Source organism: Eurosta solidaginis, chromosome 4, assembly GCF_040869045.1.
Source record: "Eurosta solidaginis isolate ZX-2024a chromosome 4, ASM4086904v1, whole genome shotgun sequence".
Classification (NCBI taxonomy): Eukaryota; Metazoa; Arthropoda; class Insecta; order Diptera; family Tephritidae; genus Eurosta; species Eurosta solidaginis.
The window spans coordinates 46,113,058-46,136,529 of NC_090322.1; the positions used below are offsets into that span (position 1 = coordinate 46,113,058).

Consider the following 23,472-nt stretch of genomic DNA (forward strand, 5'->3'; position numbering starts at 1 on the left):
TTAATTTTTCTAAAAAAGTTCCACGAATAAGATCTGCTATTACGTACGATAAAAATAATAAAACAACAAGTTTAAGAATTTTTGCGCATATTAAACATAAGAAACTCGAGTTACTTAGTTTTGAGCTTGTTAAGGAAATAATGACTTTAGAGAAATTACTTTCGAGGCTTGAATCCGAAGCCGGCAAACACAAGATTAAGCAAATTGAATGGCTTAAAAACGATATTATGTTCGAACATTACACTATTACAAATTTCAAAAATATTGGAAATAAAATTTTAAAATCATTAGAAATTATTTTAACAGATCCAGCGGAGACAGTAACAGATGAAGATACAAAATTAAAACTTATGAAAATTTACCATAATGATCCCATTTCTGGTGGACATTGCGGAATGAAAAGACTTTATGCAAAACTACGAACAAAATTTTATTGGAAGAACATGACTCGTGATATATCGAAATATATCAAAAATTGCAAAGATTGTCTTTTAAACAAGGTTAAACATAAAACAAAAGAAAAACTTGTTTTAACACCAACTCCTTGTAAACCATTCGATATACTAGTAATTGACACAATAGCACCCCTACCTGAGTCCAAATATGGTAACAAGTTCGCACTTACTATGATTTGCGACATGACTAAATACCTGGTAACAGTTGCTGTACCAGACAAATCGGCAAAACAATCGCTTCAGCTATTTTTGAAGGATTTATTTTAACTAACGGCACAATGAATGCCATAAAATCAGATTTAGGTACTGAATTTAAAAATGAATTATTCGAGGAATTAACAAAGCTTTTAAGATTCAACATAATTTTTCAACTGCATACCATCATGAAACTGTTGGCACGATTGAACGTAATCATAGAGTTTTTAATGAATACTTACGTGCATATTTAAAAGACACTTTTTCTGATTGAGATGTTTATTTAAAATATTTTACCTTCCTACACAACTCTACGAGTAGCACAGTTTTCGACAATCAATTTTCGCCTTACGAGTTAGTCTTTGGGAAAAAAGCAACTTTGCCTAATGAATTGACAAAAGAAACAATTGGTCCAATTTATAATGTCGAGAACTATGCCAAAGAAGTTAAGTTTAGGATGCAGAAAACGCACAAAATGGCACAAAGTCTAATTAATAAAAATAAATTACAAAGTAAAAATCTGTACGATAAAACGGCACGACCTTTAATTGTAAAAATCGGAGATAAAGTACTTTTGCAAAAAGAACCACATCATAAACACGAAAATATTTATCAAGGTCCGTTCATCATTACTAAAATTAACGAACCTAACGTAACTATTTTCGATGAAGTCAAAAACAAAGAAAAAGTGGTACATAAAAACCGCCTTAGTAAAGTAAATTAACATTACTTTAATACCTTGATAAAACGTTAAATTCCATTGAAAAATAAATCCAAAATTTTCTTACTAGAATTTAAGCAGCCACGAAGGCAAAAAAAAAAATTGTTAAACAAAAAAAAAAAACACGAAAAAAAGCACAAAATTTTGTATATTCAAAATACATATTTAATATGTAATACAAAATGTAAAACATTGATGATTTTAGCGACCTGTTTTTATCAAATATTGATTTTTTACCGGCTCAAGGTCTAAAAACCCAATTGAAAATCAAAGTTTTTCGGTTTTTTTATGCCAATATATTTCGGCTACACTGCGGTAACCTTCCTCATGGCCACTGAAGACAACATAAAAACATAGAAAACAAACAATTAACAATCACATATTTCACTAATAAAAATTAACAAAATGTTTACAAACAACAGTTTTAACAAAAATTCACAATTACATCATTTGACATTAACATACATACATACATTGTTTGGTATTTAGGTCTGCACCGTCTAATCAGGTGTTTGCTACTGTCCTATTGTTGTTTAGTAGATGACGATACGCGTGAGCACATCCATCACAGTCCGTTTTATAGTTCATTCGTATTTTTGTGGGCGTGTTAATTATGTGTAGCATTTCCAATGTGTATCGTTTGTTGTAGTTTTGTTCTTGTGCGAGAATCTCTGCTGCATCGAACATTTATTATACAAAAGCTTTAATAAATAAAAGAAGAAGAACTTAACCAACAAATACGTGTTTTATGTGGAGTGCGTTGCGACGTGCAAGCGCACGGTCTCTTATTATTGAAGGGATCACTCAAGCGAAAGCTCATGAAATGGCAGTCGAACAAACTGTTAACGTGTGTCGTCTAAATGCAAAATCCAATTTAGTCAAAACCATTTTAGCCTCAACGGCATTTACTAATCCGAAAGACGTAGTAGCAAAATTAATTGTAGAACAAAACAATGAAGTAACTGAACGTCAGGTTTTAGCTTTTCGATCACGTGGTAACAGTACATTTAGAAATTCACGTGGTAGTTATCGAGGGTTTTACCCAAACCGCGGCTATACTGGTTATAGAAATAATAGTTCATTTTCATATAATAGCAACTATAACGGTAACAACAATCAAAGATATAGAAATTATAACGGAAATAGATACCAGAATAACAACAGTAATAATACGCGTCCAATTAGAAATTCCAATTCAAATACAAATAATGGTAACAATAGAGGTAACAATTCGAGATCAGCCAATGGTAGAGGTCGAAACGCAAGCGTTCGCGCTTTAAACGCCAGCGCCCCTCAGGAGCGAACACTGAGGGAGGACGAATTAAGCGAGTAAGCGAACTTCCCTCACCAATAGCCATCTATTGTTTAAATTTAAATTACTCTGATTTTATAGAATTACAACTAAACGAGTCACAAAAATTTTGTTCTTTCCTAGTAGACACTCAAGCGGATATTTCCTTAATAAAAATATCATGTTTAGACAGAAATATTTCCTTAAATACGAACGGCATTATTAACATTACCGGTTTCACTTCCAATTCAGTTTCTACTTTAGGTAAAATTACAGCGAATTTAAATTTTTCAAACTTTTCTATTAAACATACTTTACATGTAGTAGACTTTAATATCCCATCCGATGGCATACTGGGTAAAGATTTTCTGAAAATTAACAAATGCATTATTAATTATGAAAGAAACAGTATTTCCTTTTGGGTAGGTAATGAAAAAGTCGCGATACCAATCCTACACGGAACAGAAGGCGACAGTTGTATCATTCCACCAAGATGCGAAATATTCAGACTTTTTGATTTAGGAGATTCACCCGAGCCACTTTTCGTGGACTCGCAGGAAATTGAAAAAGGTGTTTTCACAGCTAGGTGCATTGTTAATTCCAGTAACCCAATTATTAAAGTTATAAATACCACGGATGATATAAAGTATGTCAAAAGAAAAAGTATTCGGACAGAAAAACTTTCAAACTACAATGTTTATAGACAGAAACAGAAGACAAACGTACCAAAAAACTAATTTCGATTTTGAAAAACCAAATACCTCAACATGCTCATAGTAAATTAATTGACCTTTGCATAGATTATGCCGACATTTTCGCTCTTGACACGGACAAAATGACTTTAAATAACTTTTACGAGCAAAAATTAAGACTGACAGACAACGAACCGGTATATGTTAAAAACTATAGATTGCCATACTCTCAACGCGAAGAAGTAAATCGCCAAGTAAATAAATTATTAGAAAATGATTTGATTGAACCCAGTTATTCGAATTACAATAGTCCTTTGATTGTAGTCCCAAAGAAAGATACTAAGGGTCAAAAAGCTTATCGTATGTGCGTAGATTTTCGCGCGGTAAACAAAAAACTCATTGCTGATAAATTTCCACTAGCTAGAGTTGACGATATTTTAGACAATCTCGGTAAAGCAAAATATTTTTCCACATTAGATCTTTTTTCAGGATTTCATCAAATCCCCTTGCATCCTGACTCTCGTGACATTACGTCTTTCAGCACTGACCGTGGTGCATTTATGTAGATGGAAAGTGCTTCCATTCGGCTTAAATATAGCACCAAATTCATTCTCACGAATGATGACCATAGCTTTTTCGGGTATACCACCCAATGTAGCATTTTTGTACGTCGACGATATTATCGTCATAGGGTGTAGTGAATCACACCACATTAAAAATCTTTCAAAAGTTTTCGATACTTGTAGGTCTTTCAACCTCAAACTGAACCCAAATAAATGCAACTTTTTACGACAAGAAGTTACATTTTTTGGTCATAAATGTTCAGCCAAAGGTTTGTTGCCAGACGACTCTAAGATAAACGCAATTAAAAAGTATACGAAACCGACTGACAAAGACGCGGTACGACGATTCGTCGCGTTTGCAAACTATTACAGACGGTTTATACCCAATTTTGCATCTCCTCTAAACCGATTAAGCAGAAAAAGAGTTGAATTTGTATGGGATGTAGAGTGCGAAAGATCATTTTTATTTTTGAAAGCAGCGTTACTTTCACCAAAATTACTTCAATATCCAGATTTTACTAAACAATTCATTATTACCGTTGATGCTTCCACAACTGGATGTGGCGCTATTCTGAGTCAAGAACAGCAAGGTAGTGATTTACCAATTTGTTTCGCTTCTAAAGCATTTAATAAAGCCGAACAGAAAAAACCCATTATAGAATTAGAGCTTTTAGCTATTTACTTTGCAATCAAGCAATTTCGACCATATGTGTATGGTACCCATTTCATTGTAAAATCAGACCATAGACCTCTAGTATACTTATTCAACATGAAAGACCCATCTTCAAAACTTTCAAGAATAAGACTGGAACTATCTGAATATAACTTTACTATTGTATATATAAAAGGTAAATCAAACGTTTGTGCTGATGCACTATCGCGTATAACAATCGATGAGATTAAAGAAGCTAATAAACAAATTTTGGCAGTACAGACAAGAGCCATGACAAAAAAGGCAAACGACAAAAATTTACATAGGAAAACAGACAAAAACGACGAAAAACAACTTACTTTACATGTCTACGACAAATTTTCATTTAATTTTTCTAAAAAAGTTCCACGAATAAGATCTGCTATTACGTACGATAAAAATAATAAAACAACAAGTTTAAGAATTTTTGCGCATATTAAACATAAGAAACTCGAGTTACTTAGTTTTGAGCTTGTTAAGGAAATAATGACTTTAGAGAAATTACTTTCGAGGCTTGAATCCGAAGCCGGCAAACACAAGATTAAGCAAATTGAATGGCCTAAAAACGATATTATGTTCGAACATTACACTATTATAAATTTCAAAAATATTGGAAATAAAATTTTAAAATCATTAGAAATTATTTTAACAGATCCAGCGGAGACAGTAACAGATGAAGATACAAAATTAAAACTTATGAAAATTTACCATAATGATCCCATTTCTGGTGGACATTGCGGAATGAAAAGACTTTATGCAAAACTACGAACAAAATTTTATTGGAAGAACATGACTCGTGATATATCGAAATATATCAAAAATTGCAAAGATTGTCTTTTAAACAAGGTTAAACATAAAACAAAAGAAAAACTTGTTTTAACACCAACTCCTTGTAAACCATTCGATATACTAGTAATTGACACAATAGCACCCCTACCTGAGTCCAAATATGGTAACAAGTTCGCACTTACCATGATTTGCGACATGACTAAATACCTGGTAACAGTTGCTGTACCAGACAAATCGGCAAAACAATCGCTTCAGCTATTTTTGAAGGATTTATTTTAACTAACGGCACAATGAATGCCATAAAATCAGATTTAGGTACTGAATTTAAAAATGAATTATTCGAGGAATTAACAAAGCTTTTAAGATTCAACATAATTTTTCAACTGCATACCATCATGAAACTGTTGGCACGATTGAACGTAATCATAGAGTTTTTAATGAATACTTACGTGCATATTTAAAAGACACTCTTTCTGATTGGGATGTTTATTTAAAATATTTTACCTTCCTACACAACTCTACGAGTAGCACAGTTTTCGACAATCAATTTTCGCCTTACGAGTTAGTCTTTGGGAAAAAAGCAACTTTGCCTAATGAATTGACAAAAGAAACAATTGGTCCAATTTATAATGTCGAGAACTATGCCAAAGAAGTTAAGTTTAGGATGCAGAAAACGCACAAAATGGCACAAAGTCTAATTAATAAAAATAAATTACAAAGTAAAAATCTGTACGATAAAACGGCACGACCTTTAATTGTAAAATTCGGAGATAAAGTACTTTTGCAAAAAGAACCACATCATAAACACGAAAATATTTATCAAGGTCCGTTCATCATTACTAAAATTAACGAACCTAACGTAACTATTTTCGATGAAGTCAAAAACAAAGAAAAAGTGGTACATAAAAACCGCCTTAGTAAAGTAAATTAACATTACTTTAATACCTTGTTAAAACGTTAAATTCCATTGAAAAATAAATCCAAAATTTTCTTACTAGAATTTAAGCAGCCACGAAGGCAAAAAAAAAATTGTTAAACAAAAAAAAAAAACTCGAAAAAAAGCACAAAATTTTGTATATTCAAAATACATATTTAATATGTAATACAAAATGTAAAACATTGATGATTTTAGCGACCTGTTTTTATCAAATATTGATTTTTTACCGGCTCAAGGTCTAAAAACCCAATTGAAAAACAAAGTTTTTCGGTTTTTTTATGCCAATATATTTCGGCTACACTGCGGTAACCTTCCTCATGGCCACTGAAGACAACATAAAAACATAGAAAACAAACAATTAACAATCACATATTTCACTAATAAAAATTAACAAAATGTTTACAAACAACAGTTTTAACAAAAATTCACAATTACATCATTTGACATTAACATACATACATACATTGTTTGGTATTTAGGTCTGCACCGTCTAATCAGGTGTTTGCTACTGTCCTATTGTTGTTTAGTAGATGACGATACGCGTGAGCACATCCATCACAGTCCGTTTTATAGTTCATTCGTATTTTTGTGGGCGTGTTAATTATGTGTAGCATTTCCAATGTGTATCGTTTGTTGTAGGTTTGTTCTTGTGCGAGAATCTCTGCTGCATCGAACTTTGGTGAGTGCTCACTAGCCGCACAGTGTGTCATGAGTGCAGTTTTTTGAAAATTAACGTGATGACATTGTTTATAGTCTGATTTGTGCTGGGACAGTCTCGTTTTTAGTTTTGCTTTTGTTGTGCCTACGTATATACTTTCACAAGCTTCGTTCGAGTTTCCATTACAAGGTATTTTATATACTAAATTACTTTTTTCGGTTGTTGGTATTTTTGATTTTGTTCTGTTGAATATTGTTTTTAATGTGTTAGTCGGTTTGTGTGCTATCTTTACTTTTTCTGTATTATAGCAATCCGACTTCGCTAAACGTTCCGATAGCTGAGGTACATATGATACCGTTTTAAACATTGTTTTTTGTGTGTTTTCTGAATTTTGTTTCTGGTGTTGTATTAAAGGCCGTTTTAGTAAATTTTTGATAGTAGAATCCGGAAAACTATAAAACGGACTGTGATGGATGTGCTCACGCGTATCGTCATCTACTAAACAACAATAGGACAGTAGCAAACACCTGATTAGATGGTGCAGATCTAAATACCAAACAATGTATGTATGTATGTTAATGTCAAATGATGTAATTGTGAATTTTTGTTAAAACTTTTGTTTGTAAACATTTTGTTAATTTTTATTAGTGAAATATGTGATTGTTAATTGTTTGTTTTCTATGTTTTTATGTTGTCTTCAGTGGCCCTGAGGAAGGTTACCGTAGTGTAGCCGAAATATACTGGCATAAAAAAACCGAAAAACTTTGTTTTTCAATTGGGTTTTTAGACCTTGAGCCGGCAAAAAATCAATATTTCAAAATGTAAAACTTTAAATTGAATATGTAAAACACAAATATTTACAAAAAAAAAAAGAAACATTCAACATATTTTGTCGTAAATTAAAATATTATTAATATTTATACCTTTCATTTAAGTTACAATGAACTATAAAAATTTAACTAAAATTTAACTATTCGATGTATAAAATCTTTTTTCAATTATTAGAAAAAATTGTTCCGAACCAACGAATTAAAAAGGGGAGGTACACACTAATATAAATATATATTCGTTTGTAAGCAACAATTTTTATAAGTTTTTGGCCAAAGAAGAATGTGACAAAATTGATCACTTTGTCAATTCTTCTTTTCCCCAAAAAGGATGATGTAACAGAGCCCTAATAAATAATAAAATATCACCCTGTGTCCAAGCTGCTGCAACACCCGTTGTCTACCCATGGGTGTGGAACAACTTGAACACAGAGCAATTCGGCTCTGAATATTTCATTATAAATTTAACGACACCAAGAAGACATGGTTTAAGTGAAAAAAGTTAAAATCAAACTGAATACAAACTAGAAATAAAACTAAATAAAGTGTACAATTAATTGAAGAACATTTATTATACAAAAACTTTAATAAATAAAAGAACAAGAACTTAACCAACAAATACGTGTTTTATGTGGAGTGCGTTGCGACGTGCAAGCGCACGTCCATTTTTCGGAGGTTCATACAATGAACCTTTATATTACAATTGGTGTCAGAAGAGGAATTGTTGAATAAATTCCGGAGGACAACAAGGATATGGCAAAGTTCAGTGAATTGAAGATCCAGCAACTGAAGAAGGAGTTGGAGAGCCGTGGATTGAATACAAGCGGCGTTAAACTCGAACTTCAGGCACGGCCACGAGAGGCAATGGAAGCAGAAGGAATTGATGTGGACGAGTATGTCTTTTGTCCTGATGGGGACGAGACAACAACAAAAATTGAAGAGAAAAACGAAACATCGCAGACAGTTACGAGCACAGACTTGAAATGATTTTGGCTGCAATATCTGCTCAAACATCGACAATGTCATCTCAACTAGAAGAACAAAAAACGTATATGTCATCTCAACTAGAACAGAAAACGTATATGTCATCACAGATGGAATCCCAAGAGACACGAATAACATCGAAGATGGAAGCACAAGAAACGCGTATATCCGAAATGTCGTCGCAAATGTCATCTCAGCTGGAATCGCAGGAGAACCGTATAACAGCGAAGATTGAAGCACAAGAGGCACGGATATCCGAAATGTCGGCGCAAATTTCAGCACAGATATCATCGCAGATCTCTGCTCAACTGGAAGAGCAAGAAGGACGTTCCCCCAGCGGGTTAGGGGATCAGAATATATCCGCGGTAGGTATGCCTGTCGTAAGAGGCGACTAAAATACCAGATTCAAGGGGCTGTGTAGCGCAACCCTTCAGGTTGCCAGCGCAATATATAGCTTCTCCAAACCCAATTGTCAACCTCACCTATCCGCGGCGAATCCTGTTTCACTAACAGACGAGGCTCTGGCGACCCCAAGCTCCTCATGGAACTTGGGGGTAGGGAGGGAGGGAATGGCCTGAAGGTTTAATGTGGCCACATAAATCGTTCCCGAGATGGTCGGGCTAGTACCTTAATGGTGCTATGGTACCGGAGCGTACCGGATTTGTATCCGGCAAAGGACCATCACATCGATGACACTCCCCAAAGCCTTCGGGGAGCAACTTTATCGCTACAACAACAACAACAACAACAACAACAACAAGAAGGACGTATTTGCTCGAAGTTGGAGGCGTAAGATACAAAAATTTTACAGTTTGAAGAAAAAATCGAGGCCGAGGTGGATGCTTTGAGAGGATACCGAGCAGTTGCAACTAAATCGCCCAGCAGTTTCAACGAGTAATCCAAAGGTAAAAACACCATCCTTTGACGGTTCTGTGCCTTTCCAGGTCTTTAAGCTACAATTTGAGAAGACCGCAACAGTGATGAAGATAAAGTTGCTGCATTGTTCGTAGCTTTAAAAGGACCAGCTGCGGAAAGCTTACAGACCATCCCAGAGTACGAGCGGAACAACTACGAAACATTGATGAGCGCTTTAGAGAGACGTTACGGAAGCGAGCATAGGAAAGAGATATTCCAAATTGAGTTGCAAAACCGCTACCAAAAAGCAAATGAAACATTGCAGGAGTTTGCTTCAGATATTGAAAGATTGGCTCATCTTGCAAATGCGGACGCACCCGTGGAATACACTGAAAGGGTAAAAATCCAGAGCTTCATAAATGGCATACGAGATGTGGAAACGAAGCGGGCTACATATGCGAATCCAAAACTAACATTTGCTGAAACGGTATCGCATGCACTGACTCAGGAAACAGCCTCACTTTTGAGTAAGCCAGCGTACAAAGCTCATCGCGTGGAAGTGGAAAAGCCAGACTGGGTAGACGCAATTTTGGAAGCATTGAAGGGTACGCAGCAGAAGAATAATGATGCAGTCAAATGCTTTAAGTGTGGAAAGCCAGGACATATTGCGCGTTATTGCAACACCAACCCTAACAGTTCCAACAATGTGGGTGGTCGTAAAGGCAGAACAGAAGGAGATGAGCAAATCTCCAAGACAAATCAATCGTTAAACTAAAGCGAGTCAGCAGCAAGGGGCGACAGCTGACTCCCTCAATTGAATGCCCCATAATCTCTATCTCACAAATTGGAAGAAGGTCGAGCAATCTTACTGTCGGAGGACATGTGGATGGAAATGAACGTTTACTGACTGTAGATACGCGTGCATCTCATTCCATCATTCGAGCGGATTTACACAACAAGAAGATAAGACCATTGCATGGAGCAATATTGCGTACAGCCACTGGAGAAGACAGCACGGTTCTAGGAGAAGTATCATGTGAAGTCGCAATTGGGAACGTCACGGTAGTACACAATTTTATAATGGCAGAAATTGTTGATGAAATCATAATTGGAGTGAACTTCTTAATCGACCAGGGCATCAAGATCGACATGCAAAGCAAGACGATGCGATATAAAAACATGGATGTACCAATTAATTTCGGCTATGAGAGAGGCTACAGCAGTAAACGAGTGCTGGTGGAAGAGAGTCAGCAAATACCACCAAAATCAGAAGCAGTCATCTGGGCAAAGTTTGATGGAGATTGTGGGACAAACAAATTGTGGGTTGTCGAAGCAGCAAATAAATCAGCACTGAACATACTTGTAGGAAAAACCCTGGCTATGACAAAACAAGGTGGACGTATTCCGGTAAGAGTACTCAATGAGTTCAAGTCACCATTCAATTTGACCAAAGGAGCTATTTTGGGAAGATGCCAAGAGGCCGAAGTAGTTATTAACTATGAACAGCTCCAGGAACATGTTTCATCTCGTAATACTGATCTTTCAAATGACATCACGTGCCTTTTGGACTTTGTAATGCACCAGCTACTTTTGAGAGACTCATGGACCAGGTACTGAAAGGACTACATTGGAAAACATGTTTGGTGTACCTGGACGACATCATCGTATTGGGCAAGAATTTTGATGAACATCTTAAGAACTTGGAGGAAGTTTTCCAGAGAATAGCTGGCGCTGGTCTGAAGTTAAGTCCCAAAAAGTGTGCTCTGTTTAAAAATGAAGTAAATTATTTGGGTCACAAGGTAACGACAGAGGGCATCTGCACTGCGAACGAAAAGATAGAGGCTGTAAAGGATTGGCCAAGACCACAGAACCTACATGAATTGAGAAGTTTCCTTGGGCTGTGCACATATTACCGCCGATTTGTACCAAATTTTTCCAGCGTAGTCCATAGCCTCCATGAGCTTACAAGAAAAAATAAAGCTTTTGAATGGAAGGAGCAAGAAGTGGCTTTCCAAACATTGAAGGAGCGTTTGTGCACTGCCCCAATGGTAGCATATCCGATTCCAGGAGCAACATTTATTCTAGATACAGATGCGAGTGGATATGCTATAGGAGGCGTTTTATCACAACTGGTCGATGGGCAGGAGAAGGTAGTTGCATATTACAGCCGTTCGATTGGAAAACCAGAGAGGAACTACTGCGTTATGCGGAGAGAGCTGTTGGCATTGGTAGAGTGCATTAAACATTTTCACAAATACCTCTACGGCCAGCGATTCCGTGTCAGGACAGATCACGCAGCTTTAAAATGGCTTCTGTAGTTCCGTAATCCGGAAGGACAATTTGCACGGTGGATCGAGCGACTACAAAACTACGACTTTTCCATTGAGCATCGGAAAGGTAGTACCCATGGAAATGCCGATGCAGTGTCACGAAGACCATGTAGTTTGGAATGCAAGCACTGTTCAAAGGCCGAGGCTAAAGAAGACATTATAGATGTCCGGCTAATTACTATAACATGTACAGATGAATTGGAAAAGGAACGAAACGAAAGGCCAAACAGAGAAGAGATGTCAGCAGAAAGTCCCATTGCGAAGTCATATTGGGCACAGTGGAACAGTTTAGAATTGATATCCGGTTGCCTTCATCGAGTATGGGAGAGTGAGGATGGTAAATGCAAGAAGAAACTGATAATTGTTCCCAGAAAGAGGATTCCTGACGTGCTCAGCGAGCTGCATAATGATCCAAGTGTAGGTCATCTTGGAATCACGAAGACGCGCGAGAAAATTAAGCAGAGATTCTATTGGGTTGGTTGCCGTCAGTCGGTCACCGAGTGGATTGCCAACTGCGAGGTTTGCAACAGAGCGAAAGGGCCCGAAACACGAAGTCATGGCCAGATGAAGCAGTATATTTCAGGTGCACCATTTGAAAGGATCGCCATGGATGTCGCAGGTCCATTTCCTGCTAGCAACCACGGAAACAAATATGTACTGGTGGTTATGGATTATTTCAGTAAATGGTCAGAGGTATACCCAATACCAAACCAAGAAGCAGAAACAATAGCAGAAGTGGTTACAAACGAATGGGTTGCAAGGTATGGTGCACCAATGGAGATACATTCTGACCAAGGCAGGAACTTTGAATCAGCTGTGTTCCAAGAAATGTGCAAGAAGTTGGGCATTCGGAAAACACGGACAACTGCATTACATCCTCAGTCCGATGGTATGGTGGAACGTTTCAATAGAACATTGGAAGAGCATTTAAGGAAAGTAGTAGACAAGTACCATAAGGAGTGGGATACCCGCATACCATTATTCTTGATGGCTTACCGATCAGCAGTGCATGAAATCACGGGCCAAACCCCTGCAAAAGTAATTTTTGGCAATGACCTTCGACTGCCAGCTGATTTGAGGTTTGGAATAGATGCCGATGCGGAAAGAAAGGTCAAGAAATCCACTGGTGTCTTGGAAGAAGAGCTGAGAGAGATATACGATCTTGTAAGGCAACGAGCAAAGATTATGAGTGACAAGATGAAAGCGAGGTATGATAAAGCAATTAATTCGGAAGGGTTTCAGGAAGGAGATTTAGTGCTGTTATACAACCCACAACGAAAAAAAGGTTTAACCCCGAAATTGCAGTGTAATTGGGAAGGCCCATACAAAGTTGTAAAACGGATCAACGATGTAGTTTACCGCATACAAACCATTGGCAAACCACGAACCAAAATGAAAGTGGTTCATTTGGAAAGGCTGGCAGCGTATAGATCGAGAGATTTGTCTGATCGGGACGATCAGACTTAGGTGGAGGGCAGTGTAACGAATGCTAGCAGCACTGAGGGATGCTATCGTCTCTAAGCCGATGCTAAGCAGTGACTTGATGCACATCAATAATTCAATCATTATGTATCTACATAAACGAGCAGCGGAGCGGCAATGCACAAACACATGCATATATCTTATCTGAGTTGTCACAAGAGAGGGCAATAATTACTCAAATGAGACATTATACATCTGTAGTTGTAGCTGAGAAATTTATAACTAAGTAAAATTCTGGAAGCGCCTAGAAGATGCCACGAGGAAATCACAGAGTATAAAAGCATCAGCGGTAGAGGCGCTATGGGCAGTTTTCGATTGAGACGCTATCTAGCGAGCAATAGCAGTAATATTTTGAAAGTCAGTTTCCTTTAAGCTATCAGTTTGGTTATTAAGCCAGCTAATTGAAAAGTATAAGTGTTATTGTGAAGTACTTTAATAAAGGCCGTTTTCCATTATTAAATATTGGAGTTATTTATTCAACAGTTTAGTGATACGAACTTAGCAAAAGGGCAAATAAGAGGATTTGCAAGTAAATTCGTTACAATATAAAATCAGTAACAAATTGCGATCAAAGTTCTAAGCGGAGATATGATATCGTCCCCTTTACTCACATAATTAATTCATACATACCTTGATAATGATTCTTCTATCATGATTAGTTAGTACATATTGATGTTGTTGCTGCCAACGTCGAAAGACTGTTTTTAATTCGTTTCCCAGCAAAAATGCATGTGAGCGCATCATGTCACGCGAACAAAAATCAGTTGATTGTCCACTTTTTAAAGTGGCGTATAATAGAAAAGGGTCATCTTGGGAGCTAAAATATACATATACTCATAAGTTATTGTAAACATCTTGAAATTTTATTTGCTACTTTGAGGGCTTATATTCATTAATCGCTCACACAGCTGCGCAATCGGGCTTTCTAAATCAATTTGTCTCAAAATCAAAATTATGTGAATCAACCACTACCTAATATATTAGAAGAGATAATATTACAGGCACTTCCACTAAGACTTTAATTGAAATTTAACAAATTCGCTCCTCTTACCAAAAGTACCACATCCCTAACACAACAAACTCATTTTGGAATACATGTTCAATTAAATAACTTGAGGTGAACCTTCCTTGCGCCGCTGTCGCGCAAAAGTAGTGTACTGACCTAACTATTTAAAGTTACTCGATTTAAAAGACGGGGCACCTCACTGACGGGCAGTTGTTGTTGTTTTTGTTGTTGTAGCAGTGCTTCGCCCCATCCAATAGGTGCGACCAATCACAAATTGTCATGAATGTCCTATAACGGGAGTCCAAGGAAACTTGCTGTTTCAACAGGGGTGGACCATAATGAGAGTGGTGTTAGAGGCGTTGGTTCCACATTACAATTTAAGAGATGGCTGGTGTCACATTGCAAGCAGGACATACATTTTGTATATCGGGCTTGATAGGATAGGTAAAAGTTTAACCTGTTACAGTACCCAAATCGAAGTTGAGCTAGAGTGACGTGCGTTTCCCTAAGGAGAGTGCGTTCCTCTTCTGCTAGTTCTGGGTATTTTTCTTTAAGTAGTGGATTCGTCAAGCAATTCCTGGCATAGAGGTTCCGACGCCTATTTGTGGATATCACCGAAGAACTGCTTGTGCTGTTTTGCTTCATACGGCTGTGTTCTCAGGTGCCGTATTTCCTCATAATGCTTATGGAAATGACCCTTTAAGTCCCTGGGAGGTGTAGCCTAATCAATCAGATGTCTGTTGGAAGGTTTCTGAGTACTCAACAGAAACTGTTCGTTTAGCATTTCATTTCTCTCTCCAATGGGGAGTACTCTTGCCTCATTGTATATGTGGTGTTCTGGGCCATAAGAAGACAGCCCGTAGCGTTTCTGAGGGCAGTATTTTGGCAGGCTTGTATTTTCTTCCAGTGAGTAGCCTTTAGGCTTGGCGACCATATCGGGGACGCGTAACATGCAATCGGCCGGCCAATTGCTTTGTAAGTAGTAGTGAGCGTTTCTTTGTCTTTACCCCAAGTGCTGCCGGCAAGAGATTTGAGGATTTTATTAAGGCTCTGGATTTTCAGTACAATTGCGGTTGTATGCTCTCCAAAATGCAGATCTTGATCGAACGTCACACCCAAGATTTTAGGGTGTAAGACAATCGGTAGCGTGATGCCATCGACCTGTGAAACCCCTTGTTTAATTTTTCTTGGTTTAGATGTTATGTTCCTGAATTGCACCGATGCTTGCCGAACAGACAGATAATTTGCGGTCCACCTTTTGAGACTTGGGGGAAGGCGTGACCCTTCCAGATCCGGCAGTAATGTGCCGTGGTTGACCGTATCAAAAGCTTTCGACAGGTCTAACGCAACGAGTACTGTCCTATGGTGAGGGTTTTGATTTAATCCGCCATTTATCTGTGTGTTAATGCCGTTTAGCGCGGTGGTAGTGCTATGTAATTTTCGGAAGCCATGCTGATGATTGGCAAGACGCAAATTTGTATTGAAATGAGGAAGCAGAATGGCTTCAAGTGTCTAGGTATGCCTGTCGTAAGAGGCGACTAAAATACCAGATTCAAGGGGCTGTGTAGCGCAACCCTTCAGGTTGCCAGCGCAATATACAGCTTCTCCAAACCCAATTGTCAACCTCACCTCTCCGCGGCGAATCCTGCTTCACTTACCTCTGGCGACCCCAAGCTCCTCATGGAACTTGGGGGTGGAGAGGGAGGGATGGCCTGAAGGTTTAATGTGGCCATATAGAATGCTTTACATATTGTCGGCAACAAGCGCTCGTGTATTTTTTCGCATCCGACAGCACTTTATCGCCAAAGGCGATGTCATTGTGCTTAGTCGGATTCGAGGGTCAGGGGGTTAAGGGGTTAGGGGGTCAGAATATACCCGCGGTAGGTATGGCTGATAAAATATCAGATTCAATGAGCTGTGTAGCGCAACCCTTTAAGGTTGCCAGCGCAATATATAGCGTCTCTAAACCCATTTGTCAACCTCACCTATCCGCGGCGAATCCTGTTTCACTAACAGACGAGGCTCTGGCGACCCCAAGCCCCTTATGGGGCTTGAAGCAGTATGGCCTGAAGGTTTGATGTGGCCATATAAATCGTTCCCCAGATGGTCGGGCTAGCACCTTAATGGTGCTCTGTTACCGGAGCGTACCGGATCTGTATCCGGCAAAAGACCATCACATCGATAACACTCTCCAAAGCCTTCGGAGGGAAACATTATCGCTACAACAACAACAACTACACAGGCACTTTACGGTGGGCCAAAGCTTACCTACACGGGCAGAGAGGTTATGATTCTTTAAGTGCTCCTTCCATTTCGCCCGCTTGTAATCAACCACAAGCAATCTGTATCGTTGTCTTATATCCCTTGTTTGGGGGTTGCCGGAGTCATCCTGTCTTATAAGGTCACGTTCTCTCGCTATAGTTGTGGCCTTCGTCGGAAAATGTGACCAGATTTCCGGAATTCCGGTGGGAATAAAACGAGCCGAAGCGGCTTCGATGACCTTGCGGAAAGAACGCTCCCCTTGACAGGCATCATTCCGGATAGGGAGGGCAGCAAAGCGATTTTCAGTATACGATTTGTAATCATCCCATTTTCCCTTCTTAAAACTGATGAAAGTACGTTTTTTAGTGGTAATAAAGTCGCAGATCGCTCGAGCGAAAGAAGTATGGGTAGGTGGTCAGATGCCAATGTTATCACCGGTTGCCAGTTGACGCAGTTTACTAGTCCTGCGCTCACGATTGATAGATCTGTAACAGCCTCCTACCATACTAGAGGGGGCGTCTCCATTTATTGTGCAGAGCGTCGTTTCCTCTATTTGGTCCGCCAACATCTCACCCCTGCTGTTCGCCTGTAGGTTAGAATGTCATAGCTCGTGATGGCCATTAAAATTGCCTAAGATAATGCGATTATAGCCAGTGAGTAGTTCGCTGATATCAGGGCGGTATCCATTGGGGCAACAGGTGACAGGAGGGATGTATATGTTGATGATTTCTAATTTTACATCGCCTGAGCTGACAGATATGCCATGACGTTCTAGGACACGGTTCCTGCGGCCGATGTCTGGATCGAATATATTATATTGTGGTGGATGATAAACGCGAGACCGCCCCCATTACCGCTCTCGCGATCTTTTCTGTGTACGTTATATCCAGAGCAGGTGTGCAGAGCAGATCTTGCTGTGAGTTTGGTCTATTGAATCGCAGCAATGCGGATGTTATGCCGCTTCATTAAATCAACTATCTCCGTGCCACCGTCCAAGACAGGAGCTGCATTGGGCGGATGTCGCAAACATATATATTCTGTGCTGGCAAACGGTGCAAAGGGTGGTGGGGACTGAGTGTCTGTTTCCCTGACTTACTCGATTGCTGGTGTCGGAAAGAGGGGGAGAAGAATACGGGGGCGGGGGCTGATGCTCGGCATTGCTAACGACTCTACAACGGAGATTGTAGTTATGAGTAGGAGCGGCCGTATGAGCTGGTGGCGCCATGGGGCGCGAGCAGCAACGGGTACTTGTTGTGGCTTGCTGCGCAGTAGGACTGCTGGAAGTTAGTGGGGGACGCTAAGGCGCAGACTAAGGGACGCCCTTGGGCGTGAACAGCAAGGAGCCATAAAAGATGCGAGAACGTCGGGTTTTTGGGGCCTAGCCTAGAACAACCTGTCCGATGCTACCATCCCTTGCACGTGACACACTGACAAGAGTGTAACCGTCCTCAAAAGGTTATTTTCCGGTATATGCAGAACCGGGGCCAGATGTAGTCCCCGGATTGGGTTCGACACCTTCCCGGAGCAGGAAATTAAATGGGGTTACACTGAAATGACAGCCCTTGGTCGGGAAAAATTCCGAGTTGCTCCGGTACATAGAACCGGCTGCCTTTGGAAGCGCGGACGGGCATTAGTTTGGCAAGCCGTGTGTAGCGCAACCCTCCCAAGGGGTTGCCAGCGCAATATATAGATTCTCCAACCCAATTGTCAACCTCACCTACCTGCGGCGAATCCTGTTTCATTAAGGGGTGGGGAGGGAGGGATGGCCTTGAAGGTTTAATGCGGTCATATAAATCGTTCCCGAGATGGTCGGGCTAGTACCTTGTTGTTGTTGTTGTTGTTGTTGTAGCGATAAGGTTGCTCCCCGAAGACTTTGGGGAGTATTATCGATGTAGTGGTCCTTTGCCGGATACAGATCCGGTACGCTCCGGTACCACAGCACCACCGACTATCTCGGGAACGATTTATGTGGCCACATTAACCCTCAGGCCATCCCCTCCCTCCCCACCCCCAAGTTCCATGAGGAGCTTGGGGTCGCCAGAGCCTCGTCTGTTAGTACAATTCGCCGCGGATAGGTGAGGTTGACAATTGGGTTCGGAGAAGCTATATATTGCGCTGGCAACCTGAAGGGTTGCGCTACACAGCCCCTTGAATCTGGTATTTTAGTCGCCTCTTACGACAGGCATACCTACCGCGGAAATATTCTGACCCCCTAACCCGCTAATACCTTAATAGTGGTTTGTTACCGGAACGTACCGGATCTATATCCGGCGAAGGACCATCAACATCGATAACACTCCCCAAATCCTTCGGGGACTGTCTTCATCGTTAATATAACAACAATAACAATTTGGCAAGCCTTCCGAAGTCGGCTTAAAACATTATAGGTCCGCCAATTTTCAGGGAACACTAAAAAGCAGTACACTACATTTTAGCAGAAAGCCTCGTCTTTAACTAAAAATTTTAAATCGTTTAAAAATTTTGAAAAAAAACGTTCCTTCACATTGCTCTGAAGGTCATTTATAACTACAAAATTCTAATCTTTTACCTTTTCCTTATAACAAGTAACGATATGTATTAGAAGACTTATTGATCGCATATGCATATCTTTTCATGAATGTGAACTTCCATTGAGTATGAACATGCTAATTTGCTTAAGGATGCAATGACGCCATCCTTTCCCAGATAAACTTTGTTGCTGACAAAACAGATGGAGGGTATTGAATTTAAGCCGTTTTTTTTTTGTTTGTTGTTGTATCTATTTATTTTATTTATTTAAAGGATACTCCCCGAAGGCCTTTGGTAGCTTTATCGATGTTGATGGGTTTTTGCCGGATACAGATCCGGTACCTTCCAGAAAGAAGCACAATTAAAGGACTAGCATACACAACCCCTTAAATAAATTTAGTATTTTAGTCGTCTCTTACGACAGGCATACCTACCGCCCTCTAAGCCGTCGTTACGTTTCACTTAAAAATACTCACAGGTCATTCGTCAAGAATAGTTTGGCATTTCTTCGTATATACAACATCTCATCTTTTGGCCAATTATTCATATGCATACGCCCCAACACAAGTAAATGCTTGCCTTGTTTTTTAAAGTGTTTAACAACATTAGCGAGCTAAGAAGAAGTAAATTTATGCAAATTTGAATGCTTCGTAAAACCAAATAGCTTACCAACAACGCCATCATTTTTGGTTGTTTTTTAACGCCAGCGGAATAAGCAACATTCAGACCATCAATAACGCAATCGTATGGTGCCGTTTGTGTTATGAAGCGATTGAAGCGTTCTACTTCTTCAGGTGTTGATTTTTGGAAGACGTCGCTGCGTATTAGTACCTTATTTAAAAATGAATTGCTTAGTTTGGCATATTCTCCAGCGCTAATATCTATACGTCTCATATGCAGACCGCAATTTGCACATTTCCATTGGTCATCAATTTGAGTTGATTTAGCATGCGATAGCGAGGTTGTAAAATTATCTGTTATAAACTGTGTTACTTTTTCTGTTATAATAAGTTCATTTTGCTCCAGAAAAGTTAGAAACATTTCGAAGTTTGATTCAAAATTAGCAGGTTCATTTGCTATATTTTTCAGATAAGCTATGTAAGCGTCGCATTTGGGCTCTTTCCGCTGAGCTACACTTTGTTCCAGCAACCGCCATCCTATTTTGAAATCGCCCAGCTTACTGAACGCTTTTATTGTTAATTCAGTGTATGCTGTGAGTGATGGTGTACTCGTAAGTTTCATCATATCGAGTAACTCAAGCCCTAAATGCCATTCTTTTGTGCAGACCAATCCACATATTAAATTTTCACAAGTTGTAGCATCCAAAATTTCATAACGCTCTCTAAGTTTGGCATACATTTTCAAAATATCTTGTTGTTCCTCTGCGTTAAGTGCCGTTTCATGTCCACCTTTGGCATGATAGGCAATATTGTAAATTCGTAGTAGACGTCCAATTGTTGCTATGTTTGCTTCCATTCCAGAACTCTGTAAATAGTGCATATAGCTTTTAGCTAAACATATTACTTCTGGCCCCCCACATAAGCCAAGAATTACAGCATCTACATTAACACTATTAATATTTTTGTATGTACTTATTAAATTCTTTCGCAAATCTTCCCATTCACTAACGCTTAATCCATTTTTCTGCTCATTTAACTCCACCTTCAATGCTTGTAAATGGTCGTTGTGTTTTGTGGCAAACTGTGATTGTTCGTAATTGCTAGATTTCTTTTTAATAGAGCTTGCTGCATTTTCTAATGCCGCTGATAAACGGTATAGTATTCGACTTTGATAAAGTATTTTCAGTGAAAACATTTTGTTTACCAAGAACAAATAAACTATTCAAAACGTGTTTCAGGGCTCATTCGTGGTTAAGCGACTTGTAACAGCTGACCATTGTGTACAATACACAAATCACAAATAGAAGATTGCGCATTGTCCAGTTCAAAATTGCTTTGTTCTGCACACTACGTCACACTTGACTGCTGGTTCGAATGAAAAGGAGAGAGAAAAAAAACAAGAGCTGAAGGCGGTAATAGTGCATTTTACGGTACCCAACGAAATTTGGGCCAAAATTTTTGAGTGAGGTATCAAAAGACGCGTATACACGTCTAGATCAAGAATCCCAAAGCGGAAGTTTTTACCCGTTGAAAAGATATTAACGAAAAACCGAAAAAAGACCCGCGGGTCCCTCCGAAACCGGGAGTGGGATCCATAGTATTTTTGCGCAGAACACCTTTCTACGTTGGCGGCCTTCGGCCGCGCTTATAAAAAACGGTAATAGTCTAGTTGAGGGGTCGACTGCTAATACGCTACCAAATACGCCATGCCAAGTCCGGGTGTGTGGTATAATGCACAATTTTTTTTGTGGGTACCAACACAACAACAATCACATTAAATCGCCAGCTTCAACTGCAAATATCTCCGGACAGAGATACATTTTTTCTTTTCCGCCTTCGGATTATTGTTCTCGAGATTAATACGCGTCTTTTGATACCTCACTCGAAAATCTTGGCCCAACTTTAGGGTGGGTACCGTAAACTGCACTACTACCCTGAAAGCAAATGACGTAAAAACTGCCCATGAAAAACAGCTGATCTTTTGTTTACATGCGCAATGCGCTATCTTGTTTTGTGATTTGTGTGGACAATCTAATCCTCAATCATCCGGGGATGGTACAATTACCACCCTACAAGACAGGTACCCGTTACCTAATCGATTACTTCATCGTTACCAATAACTTGGTCACCAATTATCGCTTAATGACTTTTACATTGCTGTCGTGAAAAAGGTAACGCCCCTACAAGAATACTGACTATCATATGACTATCATCTGTTTCTCAGCAATGTCATCCTAACGATCAGCGCCTCATACAAACTTTCTATCACAAACTTAAGGGGACTTGCGCAAATGTGATGTAAACAACTGTACGTGTGAGTTTTTGTCTCCTTCTTATACACCAACATGGCCTACTGATTAAGTATATAGCCGTACTGCTCACTCTCATTCCTTTTTCCGTGATCAGTGCTGACACTCTAACTATCAAAAAGTGTTATAAATGATACGTTTACTGTAGATATCAGGTTTGACTGTTATACTATCATAAATGACCATTGTTATATTCCGCCAAAAATGAAACAATGCTTTTTGCTTTTTATTTACTTTATTTCATTACGTTTTTAATTTTGTACGTGATAAAAGCATACGTGTTTCTTATTTGTTTAAAATAAATAGTTTTATAAGAATTCGAGTTCAGAATGTTCAATTTAAATTCAGAAAATAACAAAACAACAGAAGAGCGCTTTCCTCATGCGGAAACACATTTAAAAATGAATCACCACTAACCACTATTATTTTTCGCGTATCAATTTTTTGAGTGCGCCCCATACATTCCGACGGCTTTTGGTATTTTTTAATATTATTTTCGATTTTCTTTCTTTTAGCATGGAGCTTTGAAATGCTCTCTTTTTCATTTTTAAAACTTATTTTTTATATGGTTTTCGTCGGTTGAAAATGGCGGAATTTAAAAAATAACAAAACAACCGTGATAATCATTTCATTGTCATATGACAGTCAGTAGTGACAACATGATTAAATCGGATAAACTGTTCTCGCATACATGCGTGAGCGAACAAAGGAACATCCATAAATTTGAGTATCAATGTTTGCGTCATCGCAGGATCAGCATTGTCAATTACAAATGTGAGTGTATTAGTAAAACTATCAGCGTTTCTTCATGCGCTCTCTCAAAATAGTGTACGTGTGACTCGCTTTCTCGCTCTTACCTATTGTGTTTTCGACATTCCTTCTCGCTCGATGTTATTTACATTTTTAAGTTACTTCATTAGGTATGTTTTCGTTATCGCTAACCAAAACATATGCAACAACAACAACACGGGTAACTGGCCTATCGGTTACCCGTACCGGTTACCTGTTGTCAATTCGTTTTTTAAATGAATTTATTTATTTATTTATTTATTTATTATTACGGTCTTTAAGACCTAGTTTAGGTTAAAGTAAGAGATTAAACATAAATACTCATGTCACATTTAGTGACGTACAATATAAAAACAAATTTTCTTTGAACTTACTAATATTTTCACAGTCTTTCAAATCAGAAGGTAACTCATTATACATTTTATACCCTAAATATTCAAGAGACCTTTTGGCGAACTCAGTTCTTATTCTAGGCAGTCTTATATTATTGCAATTTCTTGTTCCATAA

General features: G+C 38.8%; 1 protein-coding gene across 3 annotated transcripts in view; it reads right to left on the reverse strand.

Moving 5' to 3' along the window:
• Positions 1-21,147, reverse strand: part of mldr (mitochondrial ribonuclease P catalytic subunit) — a 39,178-nt gene extending 18,031 nt beyond the window's left edge. Inside the window, exons 1-4 of one of the 3 annotated variants that reach the window (XM_067778805.1) lie at positions 20,839-20,977; positions 19,916-20,731; positions 19,723-19,859; positions 14,101-14,287 (exon numbers count right to left, since the gene is read on the reverse strand). In XM_067778805.1, coding sequence (XP_067634906.1) covers positions 14,101-14,287; positions 19,723-19,859; positions 19,916-20,722 — 1,131 coding nt within the window. In that variant the 5' untranslated portion in view covers positions 20,723-20,731; positions 20,839-20,977. Of the gene's footprint in view, positions 1-14,100; positions 14,288-19,722; positions 19,860-19,915 lie in introns of all 3 variants that reach the window. The other 2 variants (XM_067778803.1, XM_067778804.1) reach the window with 2 other exon arrangements.
• Between the last annotated feature and the right edge of the window lie 2,325 nt (positions 21,148-23,472).